The 24012-nt window shown below is 43.4% G+C and overlaps 1 protein-coding gene across 13 annotated transcripts in view; it reads left to right on the top strand.

The window, feature by feature from the left end:
* The window catches only part of OBSCN (obscurin, cytoskeletal calmodulin and titin-interacting RhoGEF), a 762040-nt gene that overhangs the window by 686868 nt on the left and 51160 nt on the right, over positions 1 to 24012 (top strand). For all 13 annotated transcript variants that reach the window (XM_033931804.1, XM_033931806.1, XM_033931805.1 and 10 more), the window contains 2 exons: positions 5124 to 5234; positions 8820 to 8987. In XM_033931804.1, the coding sequence (XP_033787695.1) occupies positions 5124 to 5234; positions 8820 to 8987 (279 nt within the window). The remainder of the gene's footprint in view (positions 1 to 5123; positions 5235 to 8819; positions 8988 to 24012) is intronic.

Genomic DNA, 24012 nt, shown 5'->3' on the forward strand with positions numbered 1-24012 from the left:
TCAAAACTTACCGAGCCTTTAATGATGGTTGCTAAACCGGCTCCAGCCGGTTTAGTTTGGCAGTATTTTACCTCTCGATCATCAGAACAGCTCATCGCGGTCTTTTCTGAGCTTTCTAGCAGCCTCCGACTCTGCCATGCAAATGTATTACAACGAGGTCATTAATATTAAAATGGTAGTAAAATGGGCTCATTAATATTTAAACGAGCACTCTGGGCAATTCTCTATCATCGCTGGGCGATTCTCCAAGCACAATGCTGTTTTAGACAACCAAAAATCACCGGCTGGTCTGGGGGTGTTGGTGCTGTGAAAAGTGCATCTCCGGCATGTGTTTCTGGCTGTGGCTCATTATAAAAAAATTTTAAAATACACCATACACATTATAGTAGTAATAGTTTTGGAGGAAAAAATGTCAAAAGCATGCATGGGAAGCCGCATGTGACGCACGCCTATGACGTGTATATATTGCTCTCCAATAAGGCACACCCATGATATGCATGCCTATGGCGTAGCTTTTCCCGGGAAAGCAGAGAACAAACAACGAAGGTGACTAATCAGTATTCAATTTCCTTTATTGATTGATATGACTCGACACGATTGTGTTTCGGCCCAGAAGGGCCTGCCACAGGAGTCTGGGGAGAGTGTGGCGCAGTGGTTAAAGCTAAGGCTTCAACACCCTGAGGTTGTGGGTTTAAACCCACGCTGCTCCTTGTGACCCTGGGCAAGTCACTTAATTCCCCCAATACCCCAGGTATGTTAGATAGATTGTGAGCCCACCAGGACAGAAAGGGAAAAATACTTGAGTACCTGAATAAGTTCATGTAAACCATTCTGAGCTCCCCTGGGAGAATGGTATAGAAAATTGAATAAATTTTAAAAAAAAATAATAATAATAAAGCGTAAGGTTTCAAGATCTTCTTGGTGAAATCTTTAGACATCCAATTCAATAGTCGAAAGTATCTGCCGCTGTCTCTGTTGAAACTCCTGAGGCTGAAACACGATCATATTGAGTCATATCAAATAATAAAGGAAATTGAACACCGATTAGTCGCCTTCGTTCTGCCCAAATCACACCCTGTTCCGCCCCAGCCCCCTCAACCTGTTCGCTTGTTCGGATCCACGTCAGGAGGGCATCTGAGCATGCGCAGGTATGGTACGTTGACATCACACACATGCGTGCATGTGCATGACATCACCGCGTAACATCCGCGTATGCGCAGATGCATTCCAGATTCAGCCCCCATCTCAACAGCTTTTCCAAAACTCGGACAAAGTGCTGGGTTTTGAAAAGCCGGCGTGTCCTCTGTCCTCTTTTTAGAGGACATGTCTGGGTAAATCCAGACGTCTGGTAAACCTAATCTGGGCCTAGGTGCCTACTTTTCTTTATGAATATTAACAGAGTCGGGCAAATATGTGCCTCTGTCAATGGTGCAGCTACTTACATCAGCCGTCTGAGAAAAATATAGATAAATTTAAGGGAAACCTCAAAATGCTAATGATCTCCGGGTCCACACCAATGTTCCCTCTAAGGATTGATGAGGTGTGTGAAAAAAAAAATATGCATGAGCGACAAGTTACGCTAGCCGCACTCCTATCTGCGTGTTCTGTGAGGTGTAGGTCCGTGGCCGCAGGAGTGCGCCTTACTGGTATGTTCATGCTGTTCTTCGGTCTGCCCTGCTCCTTGCCATGCCTTAGTGTATTTTTAAGCTGAAAGACGTGGCAGTGGCTCCTCTCACGATCCCCACCTGCGTCGGAAGTCCAATGCAGTAGGGGATCTAGAGAGGAGCCGCCGCTGCATCTTTCAACTTAAAAATACACTAAGGCGAGCAGGGCAGACCGAAGCTTCAAAAAAACATTTCAGGCAGCGGTGCGGAGCGGCGGATGGAAAAAACAAGGCTCCGAGGAGGACGCGCAGGCACGGCGTCGCTGAGGAGATCATCACAATCCCGCAAATCAGAACTGTCTACTTTTGAAATCTACTGACCTTATGCATTCCACTGACCTCATTTCCCCTTACTCAGATCAATCAAGATGCAGTGCTGCGCCGGCGCTTGGCCTGAGCCGCCGCCACTGCTTCCTCTCACCTCCGCCCGCGCTCGATTCCAGTCGCACCCACTGCATATTTTAGTGAGCGACAGAAAAATTATGAGCGACGCCAATGAAAATAGTGAGCGATCGCTCATGCGCTCAGCTTAGAGGGAACATTGGTCCACACTACCATTTCCTGTACTATTCTCATTCTTCATCAATATGATCTCTACATGAAAACAAAAGGATAGTAGGGGGAAATACAATTTAAGAAAGAAAAGAGTACAATTAAGGTTAAAACAAAAGAGCAATGGGAGAGATCATATTTTTAAGTGTTAAAACGCTTAGAATTATGATTAGCATTTTATCAAATTTTAATAAACTTGAACCTAAACTTGAAACTTGAATTTATGTGCATAACTGTGCACCCTGCCCGTGCTCCACCCAGACGCTATCCACGTGCATGCCCACCTGCAAACTATGCACCATGGAATTCAGGCCCCCAGGTTAAAGAATAGCACCTAGCTCAGTGACACTTTGCTCAGCATGCAAATGCAAAGAAATGTCCCTATGTGCGGGGGTCTCCCACTTAGGGCTCCTTTTACGAAGGTGCGTTAGCGTTTTTAGCACACGTACTGGATTAGCGCGCGGTAGCGGCTAGCGTGTGCGGTATTTTAGCGCGTGCTATTCCACATGGTAAGGCCCTTACGCGCCTTCGTAAAAGAAGCCCTTAATGTGCTAAAGTGCCATATTTAAATGCATGCATTTAAGCCTGCTATTGCCATAACCTAAGTGGGCGCACCTAATTATGGTTACATTGATGCCGACTTACGCTAGCATTCTATAACGGAATCTTGGCGCACAGGTGCTGCTATAGAATTTGTGCCCAGCGTGTTCAATCTGGGTACCTAATTTTGATGCCCAGTTATATAATTGCCCCTTATTTATATTGTGTGGCGGCGGCCAAAAAAGCAAACAGGATGCTGGGAATTATTAAAAAAGGGATGGTTAACAAAACTAAGAATGTCATAATGCCCCTGTATCGCGCCATGGTGCAATTCTGGTCTCCTTATCTCAAGAAAGATAGGGTGGCAAACGAAAAGGTTCAAAGAAGAGCGACCAAGATAGTAAAGGGGATGGAACTCCTCTCGTATGACGACAGCTTGGAAAAGAGACGGCTGAGGGGAGATATGATTGAAGTCTACAAAATCCCTGAGTGGAGTAGAACGGGTAGAAGTGGATCGATCTTTCACTCCGTCAAAAATTACAAAGACTAGGGGACACTCGAAGTTACAGGGAAATACTTTTAAAACCAATAGGAGGAAATTCTTTTTCACTCAGAAAATAGTTAAGCTCTAGAACGCATTGCCAGAGGTTGTGGTAAGAGCGGATAACGTAGCTGGTTTTAAGAAAGGTTTGGACAAGTTCCTGGAGGAAAAGTCCTTAGTCTGTTATTGAGAAAGACAAGGGGGAAGCCACTGCTTGCCCTGTATAGGTAGCATGGAATATTGCTACACCTTGGGTTTTGGCCAGGTAATAGTGACCTGGATTGGCCACCATGAGAACGGGCTACTAGGCTTGATGGACCATTGGTCAGACCCAGTAAGACTATTCTTATGTTCTTATGTTCAGTAAGTGCCATCCAAAGTTAGTTGTCAGTACTATCCACAGTAAGCACAAGTTCTATAAAGTGGAAAAGGATTTGGGACTTATATAACCACCTTTTAGTAGTTTTACAACCACCCTCAAAGCGGTTTATATACTGGTACTTCAAGCATTTTCCCTATCTGTCCCAGTGAGCTCACAATCTATCTAATCTATATATATAAAATCGGATGTATGTATGTATGTGCCGCGATCACGCAAAAACGGCTTGACCGATTTGAACGAAACTTGGTATGCAGATCCCTCACTACCTGGGGTGATATGTTCTGGGGGTTTCGCGGCCCACAACTCTGCTTGCTCAAGGGTGGGTTCACCCAAGAATTTATATGTTCTTGCTCCTGGAGGTGAAACTAAAAATGTTGTTTATAATCAAGTTTTGCGGTAGTTGTATTGTATTCATTTTGTCAAATATTTCACATTATAATTTGAATATATGTGTGTGTGTGTGTGTATGAATGTATGTTCCAGCATAACTCTTCAATGCATGGACAGATTTCAACCAAACTTGACATACACATTACTTACTATCTGAGGACAAACACTGTGGGGGTGGGAAGGGGGTGATATGTTAAAATTATCAAAAGCGACAGATATTAATGTCCAACCCATAGTTTTCGGGCTCGCAGAGATGAATACCGACACTCCCAATGCCGTTTAAGTCTAAGTTCAGCCCCATAGAGAGGGACATTCCTTTGGGACATGTGGAGGGTAGGGGGTTGGGACATGGGGGTGGGGCATATGGGACATGTGGGGGGGGGGGGTAATGTGGGGGGTGGGACATGTGGGATATAGGGGGGTGGGACATGTAGGGGGTTGGACATTTTGGGATAAATAAATATCCGGGCAACGCCGGGTTATCAGCTAGTGTACCTATATAGAATCTGGGGGATTTTGCCTTTGAAAATCAGTGACTTGAGTAATTTATAGACCACTAATAAACACTCTTTTCGAAAACTGGCGCAATGGTATAATGAACTGACCAGCTGCTGTTTACACGTATAAGCTCCCTGGAATTCACCAAATCCTTCCCCTGTTTGGACACATAAATTATTGCCTATCCAAAATTGTATGTATCCATTCAAATGCTTGGTTAAAAAAAAAAAAAAACCAGAAGTTTTCAGCACCAGAACTAACTTCATAAGTGCTTTTGAATAAGTGCTCTGTTGAATTTTTTAATTATTTGGCGCTTTGACACTGGAGTGCTGGTGAGGGTGGGAGGGGGTTTATGGGGTGGGATTGGGGTGGGGGTATGGTTTTTGACTTGTTTCGTTGAGTTCTTTAGTTTCCGTGCAGAAACCCCGTGGACGACTATCTTATCTTTAGTTTTGTATAGTTTGTGTATGTGTTCCGACTGTTGCATTTCCTTTGTATGTGAATTTGTTAAAATAAAAATTTTTGAAAAATGTATTCATTTGTTTTTGCTTTTCCAGCACCTGCTTTTGTAGAAGAGCTCACAGATCAGACTGTTGTCCTAGGCCATTCGGTTACTCTCTCTTGCCGAACATCTGCTCACTCAGCTGCTGAGATTGAATGGTTTAAAGGTGAGAGAGACACTTCTCCGCATACAGTATTTGGAATAACTTGTCCTTTCTTAAGAATAGATTTCTCTTTCCATAAATTCAGGTAGCTATTGCTAGTCCTTTAAATTGAGGATGATGTCCATCAAGTGGATCTTTAGATGGGTGAGGAGCCCAATTCTGGATGCACATGATCTTTAGCAATAAGGGTACAGGCCAGTGGCGTACCTAGGGTATGTGGCACCCGGGGCCCATCATTTTTTGACACCCCCCCTATGTAAAAAAATATTTTTTGTAATGACCATGAAACAGAATAAATGGTCAGAATAGAAACAGGCAGTGAAAATTTTCTTATATTCCAAACATAACATAACATAAATTATGTCTGAATTGTCATGACATCAGAAGTACATATGGAGTAGTTGCAGGTGATGCTTGGGACAGTTCTGATTGTGTTAGTTCGGTTTTATGTGTTTTTTGAATAGAAGGGTTTTTATTTCTTTTTGAAGGTTTTGCAGTCTGTGGTAGATGTCAATTGGTTGTAGAGTTGGGGGTCGAGTGTTGCAGCTCGAATGGCTAGGAGGTTGTCGAACAGTTTTTTTCTTTTGACGTTTTTGGTTGGAGGGTGTGTGAATGGTGCGTGAGTTCTCCTATGTCTGTTTGAAGTGGATTGAATTATTTAGCTGAAGAAATTAGTTACCCCCTCATCCCACACACATTAATTCTCTTCCATTTTTGTTCCCATTATAAAAAACACTGATAAGTTCCCAGAAAAAAAATACATTAAAATAAGAAGTGAAAACAAAGGCCCCTACAGATGAGAACATAACATAAGAATAGCCTAACTGGGTCAGACCAATGGTCCATCATGCCCAGTAGCCCATTCTCATGGTAGCCAATCCAGGACACTAATACCTGGTCAAAACCCAAAGAGTAGCAACATTCCATGCTACCGATCCAGGGCAAGCAGACACTTCCCCCATGTCTTAATAACAGATTATGGACTTTTCCTCCAGGAATTTGTCCAAATCTTTCTTAAAACCAGCTACACTATCTGCTTTTACCATAACTTCTGGCCACTTCATTTTTAAGTTTAGATCTTTCCTTTCAAACAGAGACCTTGCTAGATGTCAAATACAGCACAAGGTAACTTCACATGGACTTAGCTGTGCAGGAAATGTGAATCTCCTCATACACCCACCATATAGTGCAAAAATGTGCAAAGGTCTGTTTTTTTCTTTCGATCACTACATAGCCTAATGCCACACAAGCAGCGCTGTTACAAACATATTCTGTAGGTCAATGCTAAGGATAACAAAGTTCCCTTCCTTGGACCAGAAGGAGATAAACCACTGGAAGAGATCCCAACACAACACCCAAAGACCCACTCAGTGTGTGAACCAGTTGAGTGGAGTGGACTAACTGGGGGGTGGAAATGGGCCCGGAGTTTGCTCAGCAGAATTTCCCAGACCACCTCTTCCTCTCAACACATTGACACGCTGCCACCATCACCACTAGGAACACCTCACTGGGTAGGCCAGCTATGCTATAAACTTTATAAAACACATTATTATATTTTCTTATAAAGCACATATTTTAACTGAACTCTCTGACATCCTCAGCCTTTCCATTCACAAAAATAGAAGGAAGAAAAGTTCCCATTTCCTGCTGTCTCATGTCCCCGGCCTATACAATATTTTTTTTCTGCAGACCCTTCAAAAGTCTGACCAAATCCTCGTTTCACTTGCATTATAAAGTACTGAGGATGCCATCTCTCCCCAATCCCAGGTCCTAAAGTTTAAGACAGTAGCGCAAACTAATGCTGCCAGATTCAGGAAAAAAATTTTTGATTCGATTCAGCCTATTGCAGGGGTGTCCAATGTCGGTCCTCGAGGGCCGCAATCCAGTCGGGTTTTCAGGATTTCCCCAATGAATATGCATTGAAAGCAGTGCATGCACACAGATCTCATGCATATTCATTGGGGAAATCCTGAAAACCCGACTGGATTGCGGCCCTCGAGAACCGACATTGGACACCCCTGGCCTATTGAATTGGTTTTTCAATTCGATTTTCCTGCCCAGTTGGGTGATTTTTATATGTATTTGTGCTATAATCTAAAATTTCCTTTGTATTGAAATTGAAGGAACCTCACTTAACTTGTAGTGAACTTGTCCTGTATTCACCTCTCCCAAGGTGAAGGTCCATACAAAATATTAACAATGAAGTAAAATAAATATACCAATAATGAAGAAAAACATGGATGGTGAAGAGAAGTGATAAGTTGTATTGTCAGCCTTTGGTAGGACATTGATAAAGATAAATACATGATTTGATAAATAGAAGCCCAGCAGCGGGGAAGGAAGATGGTCTGTATAACACAACGGATCAGAGAGTGTGTGGGGGTGGGGGAGCTGGAATTAGCTGTTACAGCAACTTTAGGCATGGGGCAGTGTGGGGCGGTGTAGCCATTACTGGACAGACTTCTACAGTCTCCGTCCCATAAGTATTTTATACCACGTTCAAATCGTCTGAGTACAGGTCTTATGTGTTACTATATGAATACTTCTGTGCTTGAGGGCAGCAATAAGAATGTTTTGTATTGTCTTATGAATCATATAAATTTTAGTGGCAGATTTGATTTTAAAGTCCAATTTAAATGAGGTTCTTTATAAGTTCATTCATCAATATAAATATCCTCATTTATTAATATACTAGTCTTTTAGCCCGTTACATTAACAGGTGCTAGAATACATGTCTGTCTGTCTGTCTTTCTTTCTTTCTTTCTGTCTCTCTTTCTCTCTCTGTCTTTCTCTCTCCCTGGCCCCCTTTCTTTGTCTGTCTTTCTGTGTGTTTCCCTGCCTCCTGTGCAGCAGCAGCAGCATTTCCCCCCACAGGGGAAATGCATTTCTCTTCCCACGGTTTGGCCTTCGCCCCCCCTTCCCTTCCCGCGGTCTGGCCTTCTCCGTTATTGCCTTGTTCCTCCCCTTCCTCCTGCCTCCTCATGACCCCCCACCCATCTTTTGTAGTCTACACATCTATCTCTCCTCCCCTCCACTGGATCAGCATTTCTTCCTTCTGCAACTGCACCCCCCCAATCAAGCATCTGCCCCCTCTCTTAACTCTCCCCTTATGCTCCAGGTTTCTCTCTCTTTCCCTTCAATCAGCTCTCACAACCCTAGGCCTAGCATTTCTCCCCCACTTCTGGGTCCAGTGTGTCTCTCCATCCTCCCCCTCCCTTGCCTGGGTCCAGTATTTGTTGTGCCCCCTTCCCTGTCCCCATGCAACTCTCTACCTCACACTCATGGGAAAATTAGAGCATAACCGTTAAAACAGAAAAATTGGCTGTCAATGAGGAGAGGTTAGTGAGGAGAGCAATGCTTGCCCCCTTGGCTGGGGGAAAATACAGAAGATGAAAGATACCCAACAACACGGGAGAAGGAAGAGGGTTGATGTTGAACTATGAAAGGCAAGGGGCGATGCTGGACATGGAGGAGAAAACCTTGAGTCACCTCTTCATGTCCTATTTACAATACCTCGCTTAATATACCACCTTCCATAAAAGCTAAACTAAAATAAGACATCATGCTCTGATCTTCTTGTCTTTACAGATGGCTTAACCATTGAGGGTAGTGACAGGGTCCTGATCTCCTCCACTCTCAAAAACTTTCAGCTTTTAACCATACTTGCAGTTGCTGCAAAAGATCTTGGCATTTACGCATGTGTGGCCACCAACTCTTTGGGAGGGGCTTCTACCTGCTGCATCCTCAAGAAGGCTGGTAAGTACAAAGCAGGAGCAACCTGTGGCTTCGACTCGAATATCAGTCCAGTAAATTTTCAAAGCACTAAAGTTAAAGCTATATAATGGTTTAAACTTACTCTATCAGCCACAGTAAATTATGAATATAGCTGTGCAATATCTCACCTAACCTTTGCCAACACTGGGGAACTCCAAACAAATATAACTTGAACAAGCAGCTTGTGTATTAGCGGTACTTGAGTATCCAGAAAGTCACAGTCTTTGAATATAGAAGCTTTTGCTGAGGAATATCAAGCTAAGCTGATAAACAACCATTGTGGATTTATAGGGTCAGCTTACTACTTCTTATCACTTGTATAGCGCTGGAAGGCATACGCAACACTGTGCATTTTGATATTTAATAGAGAGTCCCTTCTCAGAAGAGCTTATAATCTAACTTGGACAGACAGACATGACATATAGGGTTAAGGGTGCAGAGCTGTAAGATAGGTGAATAGTTGGATGCTGTGGCATCTTTTTATATATATATATATATCTTTATTCATTTTTACATCTTATAACAAGTGTATCAATAAATGACAATTGAAATTGAATACATCACTTGAATTTCTTTCATATTTAACATTAATACATAAAATTTAAACCCTTCCCTCCCATCCTTACCATGTCATGTGCAATCAAATATATCCTATAAAATATTATTTTCTATTGATCAAACATTTAATAAAATTCAGAATTCCCCCCTCCCACCCTCTTACTTGCATTGTACTTATAATGGAAAAATGGTATCTATTCATTACAATAATTTGTCAATGGCCCCCAAATCTCTTTAAATTTCTTATAATTCCCTTTTTGTATAGCTATTATTCTTTCCATTTTATAAATGTGACATAACGAATTCCACCAAAAACTGTAATTTAGTCTGCTGCAATTCTTCCAATCATTTGTGATATGTTGTATGGTGACTCCTGTCATAATCAATAAAAGCTTATTATTATTTGATGAAATTTGGCTCTTTGTTCTCATTAGCATACCGAATAGAATTGTATCATATGATAAAGCCACAGGGTTCTCCAATAAACAATTTATTTGGGTCCAAATTGATTTCCAAAAGGTCAAGATAAAGGGACAATAGTATAACAAATGATCTAGTGTCCCTATCTCAAGATTACAATGCCATCATCTATTAGACTTAAAGCTGTTTAACTTCTGTAATCTAACCGGGGTCCAAAATGCTCTATGTAAAAGGAAAAACCAAATTTGTCTCATAGATGTGGATACTGTACATCTCATCCTCCAAGACCAAATTCGTGGCCATTGAGACGCAGAAATTTTCTGCTTGATCTCAATGCTCCAAATGTCCCTAAGTCCAGTTTTAGGTTTTTTATTTACAAATCCATTTATCAATTTATACCACTGGGTGGCCTGGTGTCCCAAGAAGTCCACCTGAAAGCATAAAAATTACAAACTATATTGCATTTTAAGATTTTAACATTCGGGGAACCCTATTGTCTTTATACAATCTAGACATTTTGATGCTGAGAACATGACATAAGCGTAAAGGGAACATAAGTCGCCATTCCAACCAGTCTGGGGTATTGCCATTGAGTTCTGGGAGGACCCAATACATACCCTGGCATAAAATATAGGCTTGATGATACCTATAAAAATTAGGAAAATTTACCCCACCCTCTGTAATTGGTTTTTGTAGAGATACTAGAGCGATTCTAGGAATTTTACCCAGCCAAATAAATTTTGTAATAATACGATTTAATTTTTTATAAAAGGACCCCTGAAAGAACATTGGTATCATTCCCATTTGATAACAAACTACAGGCAAGATCATCATTTTGATAGTTTGAACTCTCCCCCACCAAGAAACATGTAAAGGATTCCATTGCTCACACATTTCTGTTACCTTCTGTAATAAAATTTTTTCATTCTCTTTCATTGTGTCTTCCAGTGTATTTTTAATCCTAACACCTAAATATTTTATTCCTTCCTCCTTCCATAGAAAGGGGAATGGATCAAACAAGCCTTTTGTACAATGTATGTTTAGTGGAAGAACTTCCGATTTGCTCCAGTTTATTTTATAACCTGAAAATTTTCCAAATTTTTCTATCAATTCAAGTAAACATGGAATGGATGTTTCTGGATTTCTCAAATGAAGCATTATATCATCTGCATATGCAGAGACCTTGTATTCCTGATCTGATTCCTGTATCTCCTTCGCTTGCTGAATCGCTAACAACAAGGGTTCTAATACAATATCAAAAAGCAAAGGAGACAAAGGACAGCCTTGTCTAACCCCCCTCTGCAGACTGAAATGTTCTGAGAAATTATTATTAATATATAATCTAGCAGCAGGGGAGCTATACAATGTTTGGATCATTTGTATAAATCCTGAACCTATGCCAAACCAATCTAATGCTTGATACATGAAGGTCCATTCCACCTGATCAAAAGCTTTCTCTGCATCCAAAGACACAGAAAAAGCCGGATCATTCATGGCTTTTGTTAAGGAGTGTGTGGCGGAGGAGTGTCTGGCGCAATGGTTGGATCTATAGCCTCAGCACCCTGGGGTTGTGGGTTCAAACCCCGCACTGCTCCTTAATCCTCCATAGCCCCAAGTACGTTAAATAGATTGTGAGCCCACCGGGAAAGATAGGGAAAATGCTTGAGTACCTGATTGTAAAAATCACTTAGATAACCTTGATAGGCGGTATATAAAATCCTAATAATAAACTTGATATGAAAAGCCAATCTGGTGTTATTAGATGAATGTCTTTTAGCAACAAACCCAGTTTGGTGCATGTCAATAATAAAAGGGAGAGCCTTAGCTGTGGCACCTTATAGAGTACAGTCTGTTCTCGTTATTCACACATTCACACTGTGCAATTTCGCCTATACGTGGTTGTATCAATTGCAACCAATATTCCTCATTCACCTGCTGTGTTCCTGTATTTGTGGACAGCTTTTTTTTCCTTTCACTTTCACCTCGTGGTCAGGCTTGCCTTCCAGATAGGGCCCCCAAGTGTCCAAAGAGTGAATTACAGGTACTTAGAGTGCTGTCCTTTGCAGGAACCTAGCCCTATTTTCCCAATAGGATCCACTGTTCATTTTCTGCTGTTTTGAGGCGCAACGTGAACGGCTGGAACCTAACCCTACTTTCCCATTTCCTCTATTTTCGTTATTCGCGATTTCGTGAACATTTTCAGGAACTGTACTATCGCAAATAATGAGAACGGACTGTATACGAGATTCTTTAAATCAGTGTTTTTCAACCTTTTTTGGGCAAAGGCACACTTGTTTCATGAAAAAAATCACGAGGCACACCACCATTAGAAAATGTTAAAAAATTTAACTCTGTGCCTATATTGACTATATATAAAGTAATTCTCTTGAATAGGAATCAAATAAACACAAAGAAAGTATTTTATAATTACTTTATTATGAAATATTAAGTAAACAGAATAGTGAAAAATTATAAAATACTTTATTCAGTGCGAAACCTGGGCCTGTTTGGCTGAACACAAAGCTGATATTCTGGCTGGAATCGAAGAAAGACACACACGTAGCTCTTCGTCAACAGCTCTCAGTCTCTCTCTGTATTTGGTTTTTATAGCATACAAAAATAGACAAATATACCCTCCATCCTTTTTATTAAACCACAATAGCAGTTTTTAGCGCAGGGAGCTGCGCTGAATGCCCAGCACTGCTCTTGACGCTCATAGGCTCCCTGCGCTAAAAACCACTATTGCAGTTTAGTAAAAGGTGACCATATTGTAAAATATAGACAGCAGATATAAATTCAGAACTGTGCATAGTAAGTGAAGGGAAGTTTTCATCTCTGGGAATTTACCCAGTTAACTATTAAGTTATTTGGGCAAATTCCTTTGAAAACTGTGGTAATACTGCCTCCACTTTGCTAAATTTAAAATAAAATCATTTTTCCTACCTTGTCTGGTGATTTCTGGTTGCACTTTCTTCTTCTGACTGTGCATCCAATCTTTCTTCCCTTCTATCAGCCTGTATGCTTTCTCTCCTCCACACCTCATTCCCTCCCCCAACTTTTTCTTCCTCTCTCCCTGACCTTTCTTTCTTTTTTTCTGTTTCTCTTCTTTCCTTCTGTTTCCCTGCCTGCCTCCTTTCTTTCTTTCTCCCTGCCGTTCCCCAAGCCACTGCCACTGCCGCTGCCATCGGGGAACAGGACCCACCAATGGATAACAGGCCCCAAAGCCGACGCCGACGCATGCTCTCCCTGACGTCAATTCTGCAATCGGAGAGGAAGTTCCGCCCAGCCAGGCAGCGATTGGCTGGCCCGAACTTCCTCTCCGACTGCAGAATTGACGTCGGGGAGAAGAAGACTTATCGGCTCGATAGATTAGATCGCCAAGACAAAGTGAGTCCTGGGTGATCGACTCACTTTGCCTTGGCGAGCTACTGGCGCCCCTGCCTCAGGCCCCCTGTCAGCTCCGGGCCCCTGAATGCAGGACTGGTAGTACTGCCCTGATGGCGGCCCTGCGGCACACCAGGCAACATCTCGCGGCACACTAAAACACTGCTTTAAATCAAGATAACAAATTAGAACATACTGTAAGGATTGCTATACTAATTGAGACCAAAGCACCATCTGGCTCGGTATCTCATTTTCAACAGTGACAATCTAGGTCACAGGTATCTGGCAGGATCACAAAAAAATAGTTAGATTGCATGCTACTTACCTATGGGGATGAGCAGTGGCTTTGCAATGGTCTACTTTTTTTTTTTTTTTTTATAATTCTTTATTGATTTTCCATACTTCAAAAGTGCAATAAATGAATATATAACACATAAAACATCAATTTAAGCACATCCACTTACAATTATATATGTAACCACTCATTTTCTCACCCCCTCAATGATTATACAATAAAACATAGCAACATTTATTTGCCCAGTAACCTTACCCTCTTCATATTAATAATATCTTCCCACCCTAACAGCCTAACGTTTTCTCCAGGAATTTGTCCTAATCTTTTTAAAAACTCAGCTGTGCAAATTGCTAAAGGGTAAAGGTGCAAATTGCTTTTAACACATCCTTCAGCAATGAGTTGTTGGAAAGAATAAACAACTGATCTGTGTTTACCTGTTCTTGTGTTTCATAGCTTCTTACTTTTAAAATATTTGCTTTTCCCTATTGTTATTTGAAGTCTCATTTGATTATTTGTATGATTAGTGCTTTACCTGATAGTGTATACCACTGAGGTGGGGTTTTAAAAAAAATTATTATAAGCAGCGTATTACATTAAATAAATTCAAAAAATAAAACACGTCACAATCAGCCTTTCATGTTGGTCAGTTCTGATGTACGAGGGGGTGCTGAAAAGTTCTCGGCCCAACCAACCAACTTCCTAAATTCCGAGAGTTATTTTGCCACTGTAGCTGAAAAGAGTATTATCTTGTTTCGTTAAGTGCCAATTTGCAGAAACGGAATTCTATGTTTAGACATTGTTTCAGATCATTGATTGAACCGTATCCACGTCGTTCTCTTCTTGGTTAGGCTGAGAACTTTTCAGCGCCCCCTCGAATCAAAGTTACGGGTCTTGGTCAGCTGGATATTCATCCGGTTTTTGTGCCAGTGAATATATATAGTTTCTTGATGGAGTGGCATTCTCTTAACATGTGCTATATTTGTATTTGGAAAAGTGGTTTGAGCTTCTGGTTCTCCACTCATACAGCACCAGACACAGGTGGATTCTTGGAATGCCTCACCAGTTTGTAGACATTATCAGAAAAGTACACACTTCAAAGCTTAAGTGGTACAGTGGTACCTTGGATTACGAGCATAATCCGTTCCAGGAGCATGCTCGTAATCCAAAATGCTCATTTATCAAAGCGAGTTTCCCCATAGGAAATAATGGAAACTCGCTTTGATAGGTTGCCACCCCCCACCCTCTCCCCCCCGAGGCCAACAGCGCTGCTCCCCCCCCCATGAGAACCGGTATTGCTCCCCCCGAAGGTTCCCCCCTGCGAACTGGCACCCTCCCCCCCGTGATCTGCACCCCCCCTGCCGCCATCGGGCACCCCCCGCCGCCATTTGGGAACCCCCCCGCCGCCATCAGGCTCCCCCCCCACCGCGACCTGAGGTCCCCCCAACCCACCCGAATCCTCTTCTTACTTTGCTGTAGCCTCCGCAGCGGCACTGGCACCAGCATGTCCTGTGCGTGGTGTCGGTGCCTGAAATCTGCTTCCTGTGCTGGGCCTTGAGAGTTCACGTTCGACATGAGAGTTCATGTTCAACGTGAACTCTCAGGCCTTGAGTATGCGCACATGCTCAAGGCCCAGCACAGGAAGCAGATCTTCAGGCACCGGCACCACGCACAGGACATGCTGGTGCCGGTGCCGCTGCGGAGGCTACAGCAAAGTAAGGAGTGGGTTGGGGGGACCTCAGGTCACGGCGGGGGGTACCTGATGGCAGCGGGGGGGGGGGCCCGATGGCGGCGGGAGGGTACCGGATCGCGGGGGGGGGGGTGCCGGTTTGCAGGGGGGGGGCGCTCGCAAATCGAAGTGCACTCAGTTTCCGAGGCGCCGATTTTGCAAATGTTTTGCTCGTCTTGCAAAACACTCGCAAACCGGTGCACTCGTAAACCGAGGTACCACTGTATTTTCTTTTTTGAGCAACCAAAGAATCTTTTACCTCTTACTTCTTCTTTTATTATTTTTTTTTTTTAAGAAGTGAAAATTTGTTCATGCTATTTAAATAAAAATAGCTAAACTGGTTGGCATAGAAACCACCAACATGCCTTTTCACAGCACAGAATGCATCAATTTGTTTTTCATTATTTAAAATAAAAAAATAAAACAATGAATTATTATGTTATGCCTTGTATTAATTACTCCTAAACTCTAATAAAGTCGATGTTTAAAGGTCAGTTTTAGATAAAACACAGAAATTAGGATTGATACATTCATGTTTAGAACGTGTCCAATTCTAGTAGTATTTTGATCTGAGGAAGAAGGGGTTACCTTTGAAAGCTAATCATAAACTACATAAAGTTACACTTCCCCCTCCGTATTTGCAAATTCCGTATCCACGGATTCGCTTATTTGCGGTTTTAAACCAAAAATGCATTTTTATTTTTCAGGCTAATTTAAGCCCTGTAAGCCCCCCCCCCCCCCCCCCCCCTAAGCCTTACCTGGTGGTCTAGCGGGTTTTTGGGGCAGGAGCGTGGGAAGATCGCTCCTGCCCCGAAAACCCACTAGACCAGTGTTTTTCAACCTTTTTTAGGCAAAGGCACACTTGTTTCATGAAAAAAATCACGAGGCACACCACCATTAGAAAAAGTTAAAAAATTTAACTGTGCCTATATTGACTATATATAAATATATAGGAATCAAATAAACACAAAGAAAGTATTTTATAATGCTGCCACCGCCACTGGGGAATAGGCTTCCACTGCCGCCATCGGGAACAGGCCGGCACCGAGTTCTCCCTGCTTCTCTTCCCCGCAGGGCCGACCAACTCTCGCCACCCGTCTTCAATTCTAACGTCGGAGAGGATGTTCTAGGCCAGCCAGGCAGCGATTGGCTGGCCCAGAACGTCCTCTCCGACGTCAGAATTGACGCGAGTGGCGAGAGTTGGCCGGCCCCACAGGGAAAAGCAGGGAGAACTTGGCGCCGGCCTGTTCCCGATGGCGGCGGGGACACTCAAGTGGCTAAAGAGCCGCAGTTTGCCGGCCTAGGGACAACACTGGAGGGTGGCCAGCTATGCACCCCCTTGGGACGTAAACCCGGGGTGGGGCAGACCGCCCCCCCCACCCTGGTATGCCACTATCTGTACCTCACTCCCTCCCTATGACCAAAAATTCTCCTTTCTTCTATTCCCCGTGTACACAACCATCTCTTTCCCTCCCTTCCTCTCTCCAAAGTCCATGCCTTCTGTGTCCAAACACTCATTCCCTCCCCCACCTCAGCATCTCTTTCCCTCCCTTCCTCTCTCCCAAGTTCATGCCTTCTGTGTCCAAAAACCCATTCCCTCCCCCACCTCAGCATCTCTTTCCCTCCCTTCCTCTCTCCCAAGTCCATTTCTTCTGTGTCCAAAAATGCATTCCCTCCCCCACCTCAGCATCTCTTTCCCTCCCTTCCTCTCTCCCAAGTTCATGCCTTGTGTCCAAAACGCACTCCCTCCCCCCTTTTGTGTTCCGTGTTTGCCTCCCAGCCCATCTTTGCAACTTTCTCAGCAAAACGAAGCTCAAGCCGCGAGGCTTGTCTTCTGCTTCCTGCCTGCCCTGCCGCGCACAAATAGCCGAACGGAAGTATTCTCCGACGTCAGCGCTGACGTCGGAGGGCAGGCTTTGCTTAAGCCCTCCCTCCGACGTCAGCGCTGACATCGGGGAACGCTTGCGATCGGCTATATGTTAGCTGCAGGGCAGGCAGGAACAGAAGACGAGCCTCGCGGCTGGAGATGTATTGAACTCTGCGGGTCCCCCGTCCAGCTCTCTCCTGTCCACGTGGGGCGGACCGCCCCTCTCCCTAGACTGGTGGTACTGCCCTGATGGCGGCCCTGACCGTACGGCACACCAGGCAACATCTCGCGGCACACTAGTGTGCCGCGGAACAGCGGTTGAAAAACACTGCACTAGACCACCAGGTAAGGCTTAAGGGGAGGGGCTTACAGGAAATGGCTCGAGAGACTACAGGAGCTCAAGGCAGCCATTTCCTCAAAATCATGCTAGGGCTTATTTTTGGGGAAACACGGTATTACCTGGGAGTATTTTAGAAGAGGCTCTGTCTTGTATTGTCTCCTCAAGAGCATCCCTGGATTTGGGGCTTGACCTCACAGAAATTCCTGTGCCAGCGCTGTCGATTCCTTATATGTATGCTGCCTAATGCCTCCACCCTGTGGCATAGCGAGGATGGGAGGTGCCCGGGGTGGTGGCCCCCCCTTACCCTCTTCTCCGCCCCACCCTGCTCCTGCCACGCACACTCCCCTTCCCTTCCCTTCCCCCATACCTGTTTAGTTTCCCCCAGCACTAGCAGCATCTCTAACTTGCCGCCCACGCTAGCTTCAGCTCTCCCTCTGACATCACTTCCTAGTCACGGGACCCGGAAGTGACATCAGAGGGGAGCGCCGAGGCCGGGATAAGCAGCAGGTTGTAGCTGCTGCTCATGCCAGTGAGAGCTGGAGGTTCGGTGGCCGAGAATTGAAAGCACGCGCCTGGCAGGGGAGGAGTGGGAAGGAGAAGGAGGGTGGAGAGGAGGAGAGGCACTGGTGCCCCCACCAAGATGTCACTCATGGCGGTCCGCCCACTCCACCCACCTAAGCCACTGCCTCAACCTAAAGTAAAAGGGTAAAAGTTTTAGAAGATAAGATCCCCCTCCCTTTTCCCCCAGGACACTCTAACACACACTACTGTCAGGATCTGCGCATGCTCCAGGATTGCTCTCTAGCGATCTGTGCCATGGATGGGGAGTGTGTCAACAATCGTCCCCATTTGCATGCAGGCCTTTTGTGAATTTGTCGGCCTGCATGCAATCGGGAACGGATCGGAGACAGAATCGGGGGTTAGTGAATCTAGCCTTTTGAATTTAACTATCTTAGAATTTTTGGTTATCTGTTTCCTGCTGATAGGCTTCACAGAACTCCCTCCTGTGCAGATAAATCAGTCTATTTCTTTTCTCCTCAGAAAAGCTCCTCCCCCCCCCCAGTCCTCCCAAGCACAGATTGCTGTGGAGAAGAGAAGATACATTTCACTGACAGCCTGTCTTCAACTCACAGACATTTGTCTTATCAAAACTGAAAGAGAAATCTTACAACCAAAGTGCCAGTCTGTTTAACACATTTCATGAGTACGCACTAATCACTTTGCAGCACAAAAGAAAAGATGCAAAAAAGAAAACTTTCCTGCCGGGTTGCTATATACCATATTTTTCGCTCTATAAGACACACCTGACCATAAGATGCACCCACCTGTAGAGGAGGAAAAAACAAGAAAAAAAAATTCTGAACCAAATGGTATGCCCTGTACCCTGTCCCCCCTCTGGTGGTCTAGTGGTAGGCCGGGACAGGGTACAGGGTACGTCTAATGGTAGACATGTCTAATGCCAGCCAGCCAGAAACACCCCCCCCCCCCCCCCGTACCTTTTTTTTTTTTTTGTAAAATCTCTATAAGGCAAAACCATACTGCATACAAGTACATCAATAGCACTCTGGCAGAATCAGTGTTGAATACAACCAAAAACAGAATAACAATAACAAGATGAAGTAAAGATCAATCTTAATGTACAGTATCAGAACTCAAGACATGCCCAATACAAAATTTTTGTTATGGCGAAATCTAAAGTACCCGTCCCCTGTGTACAACCCCTCCAGCAAAACAGAAAAAAGCAGCCCCCACGATCCACAAAATCCTCCCATCCCTCCCCTCATTGTGTGGTAGCCACTTCCGTACCTTTATAAAATCTCTCTCCCTCCCTAGACGGCTGTCTTGGTATTTTTATCATTCCCCCTGGTACCTTTCTAAAACACACACACACACACACCCGCAAACACCCACCACCGTTGTACCTTGTTAAAAAACATCTTGGTGGTCCAATATGATTCCTCCCTCGCTAGCTGTCTCCTCCTATTTCCCGACCAGGAGCGCAGAGGTCAGGCTTGAGATTTCCGTGCTCCTGCCTGGCCCTGCGCTGCTTTCTGATTGGTTGCTGTCAGTTCTCACAGGACTCGTGAGAACTGACGGCAGCCATTCAGAAAGCAGTGCAGGGCCAGGCAGGAGTGCAGAAAGCTCACGCCTGACCTCTGTGCTCCTAGCTGGGAAATAGGAGACAGCTAGCAAGGGAGGAATCACACTGCACCACCAGGATGTTTTTAACAAGGTACGACGGTGGCGGGTGTTTGCGGGGAGGGGGATGTTTTATAAAGGTGCGGCAGCGGAGGTTTGCGGGGGGGGGTTAAAAAGGTGCGGCGGCAGGTGTTTGCAGGGGGAGTTTTAAAAAGATGTAGCGGCAAGCATGTGGAGAGGATGTTTTAAAAAGGGGCGTGCGGCGGGGAGGATTTTTTTTTAACGGTACGGGGGGTTTAAAAAAAATTGTATCTTCTCTCCATAAGACACACCGAGATTTCCACCCATTTTGGATGGAAAAAAAATGTGTCTTATGGAGCGAAAAAAATGGTAGTTACACCGAAGGAACAAGATCAGTTACTTCAAACATAAGATAAGTGCTACTATTTTTTCAACTTTACCAATTAAGATAGCAGAGATAGACCATTAATGAAGCAGCTGTTGCAGTAATATTTCTGTACTGAGACGGAGGAGTGTCATGATGGTCCCAAACTCGCTCTGCTAGCGGCACCGTATGTGCAGGAGACAAAGGGCACTGAGTACTTTTCACATTATATATTTTAGGAAATTTTATTACATTTTTGATACTATTTTACATTACATTACATTAGGGATTTCTATTCCGCCATTACCTTGCAGTTCAAAGTGGATTACAAAAGAATTATCAAGGATGTATTACAACAAGAACTTACCAAAAAAAAAAAAAGGAAAAAGAAAATTGGTCATTTTCAAAGAAAGTAAGAAATGAGTATGGTTATTTGTTTGGGGTAGTTGGCTTTAGTGAGAGGTGGTGCTTGAAACTTGCGGTGTTATTTCTTTTTTCAGGGCTTTCTTGAAGAGTATGGTCTTTATTTATTTTCTAAAAGTCTTGTAGTCGAGGGATGCCGTCAGTAGATTGGCGATTTGGTTGTCTAGTTTGGCTGCTTGAGTGGCCAGGAGGCCATCATATAGTTTTTTCCATTTGACCTCCTTAATTGGGGGGTATGAGAATGGGGTGTGAGTTTTCCTATGTCTGGTTGAGGTGTTGTGGATGAGGCGGTTATTCAGGTAGTTTGGACTGTCTCCATATAAAGTCTTCAATAGTAGACAGTAGAATTTAAATTGTATTCTTGCTGGGATTGGAAGCCAATGCAATTTGAGATATGCTTCTGTAATGTGGTCATGTTTCTTTAATGAGTATATGAGTCTTAGTGCTGTGTTTTGAATAGTTTGTAGTTGTTTTGTTATGGTTGTAGGGCAAGGGAGATAGAGGATGTTACAGAAGTCAAGTAGGCCTAGTATTAGGGACTGAACTATGAGCTGGAATTGTGTTTTCTCGAAGAATTTCCAAACTTGTCTTAAGTTTCTCATGACTGAGAATGATTTTTGTATTGTTTTATTGATTTGCGGTTGCATGGTGCAGCATCTGTTGATTGTTATTCCTAGTAGTTTTAGGGTGGCTTGTATGGGGTAGTTGATTGCGTTGATTTCAATGTTGGTTAGGGTTGGTATTTTGTTGTTTTCTAGGAGGATGAATTTAGTTTTATCTGGGTTCAATTTCAGTTTGTGATCTTTCATCCAGGTTGCTACTGATTTTAGTGTTTGGTATATTGTGTTTGTCATGGAGAGTTTTGGTTGATCGAAGGGTATGAGAATGGTAATGTCATCGGCATAGCTGTAGGAGGTTATGCCTTGTTTGTCCAGGTGAGAGCTGAGGGAGGCTGTATAGAGATTGGAGAGAGTCGGGGATAGAGGGGATCCTTGGTGAACTCCGCAGGGGTTTGACCAAGGTTCAGATTTTTGTTTGTCTGATTTTACTCTTTAGGTTCTTGATTTAAGGAATCCTTCAAACCATGTGTATAATTTATCTGTGATACTTATTGTATCTAGGATTTGTAGTAGTATGTAGTAGTATTTTGTATATTTTACATGATATATGCTGGTATTTTGATAATTCTAGCTTTTGGAACATGTTAATTAATCTTTTTATACTCCTATTGGTCTTCAGTGTTTAACACACAAACCATGTCTATTGAAAACCTCTTTATAGAGGGGTTTCACCAATGTAGAGCCTTCTCTAAAATAAATGCAGAAATGGACATGTAGGGCCAGATTCTGTAAACAGCACCTAAATTGGAAGCTGCCTACAAAACCGCCTGTCAATCATGCCTAGGCGCCGTTTACAGAATCATCGCTAATGGCACCTACCAGAAAACATAGGTGTCTGCAGAGTAGGCCAGGGTTTTACTGGCCTACATTGCAAATGCCTTAAGTTCTTAAGTGAATCGTGTCTAATGGTGCCTAAGTCGCGCTCCACTCCTTAAGCATGCCCACTTAGGCTCAAGGCGCTGCTGCCTACTTTTTTTAATGAGTTTTTACAGTGGATGCCTGGAATGCGCACCCGAGAGAGGTGGTGGAGATAAAGACAGTGGCGGAGTTCAAAAAAGCATGGGATGAACACAGAGGATCAAGAATCAGAAAATAATAGTAAACATTAAAGAACTAAGGCCAGTACTGGGCAGACTTGCACGGTCTGTGTCTGTATATGGCTGTATATGGGCTGGGGAGGGCTTCAATGGCTGGGAGGGTGTAGATGGACTGGAGTGAGCTTTGACCGAGACTTCAGTAGTTGGAACCCAAGCACAATACCGGGTAGAGCTTTGGATTCTTGCCCAGAAATAGCTAAGAAAAAAAAAATTAAATTGAATCAGGTTGGACAGACTGGATGGACCATTCGGGTCTTTATCTGCCGTCATCTACTATGTTACTATGACACAATAAATTACCACAGTGGTGTAGTAAGGAGAGGCGGGAGTATGGTTACCAGATGTCCAGATTTTCCAAACAGAAAATCTGGTAACCCCATGCAGAAGGGGCAGACCGCCCCAGGTGCCGTCAATCATCGGCGTTGTGCGTGTCATGCGCGGCATGCGGGTGGGGCGGTGCTCGGCTGCGTGGGCTTGGGTGGGGGCTCTCCAGCATGAGAGGGGCATCTCACATGGAGGGCTGGCCGGCGTATGGAGGAGGCATCCCTCTGAAGGCACTGCGGGGTTCTCCGGCGGCTGGCGGACATTACACGTATCCCCCCGAAGCGGCACTGTGGGGTTTTTCTTCTGATGACGGATGGAGGAGGCAGACGGAGGAGACGACGCTGCAGCACCCGGCCCCGACAGGTACAGACCCCGGGTTTTGGAACCAATCGTTGCTGTTGCCACTATTGTCTATGGGGAACTTTGCTTTGATAAACGAGCATTTTGGATTATGAGCATGCTCCTGGAACGGATTATGCTCATAATCCAAGGTACCACTGTACGATAAATAGCTTGACTAAAATCTTGTAGAGAAATCTGCATCCCCAATTCATTACACCATTTTTGTATAGTAGTATCATATGTTCTATTTGGAATTAAACACCACCACCATTTATTTAATAAAGATACAGAAATTGGAATATCATTATTTTGATTTAAAAAATTGAACACCCAATGAAATTCCCCCTCTTCGTATTTTACTAATATAATGTGCTAATTGCATATATCCAAATAATGATCCTGGACCGCTACCCACTGTTAAAGAAATATCTGGAAAACTTCTTATTTTTCCAGAATCATTCAAAATCTGAGCTATAAATCTAACCCCTTTATTTACCCATAATCTAAAAGTACCATTTCCCTGAATTGGTAAAAGATCTGTTATATTAGATTGATATTCCCATAGTTTCAGAATTTTACTCCAAACTGATCTCAAAGGAATTAGAATAGAATTACCTTTAAGATAATCTGGTAATCTTGAATTTGGTATTTGAATTAAAAACAATAAATGATATGGATGGAAAAATGCTTTGTCATATGACAAAGGGGTAAACAAATCATCCTCAAGAATCCAATCTCTGATGTGTCTTACAAGACATGCCCGATTATAAATATGTAGGTCTGAAAGACCTAATCCCCCTCTTGTCCCTGAACCCAATAAAAATTCAAAAGATAATTTTGGTTTTTTACCTGCCCAACAAAATTTTGTAATTAATATTCGTAACTTATGCCAATCACTATTATTCAACTCCAACGGGATCAACTGAAAAACATATAACCATTTTGGAAAAATAACCATTTTAAATAAAGCAACCCTACCCCCTAAAGATAAAGGTAAATTTTGCCAATTTTGTAATTTATTTTTTGTATAGTTAAACAAAATAGGGATGTTTACTTTATACAATCTTCTAGAATCCCCTGGCAAATA

Source organism: Geotrypetes seraphini, chromosome 2 (assembly GCF_902459505.1).
Source record: "Geotrypetes seraphini chromosome 2, aGeoSer1.1, whole genome shotgun sequence".
NCBI classification, from domain to species: domain Eukaryota; kingdom Metazoa; phylum Chordata; class Amphibia; order Gymnophiona; family Dermophiidae; genus Geotrypetes; species Geotrypetes seraphini.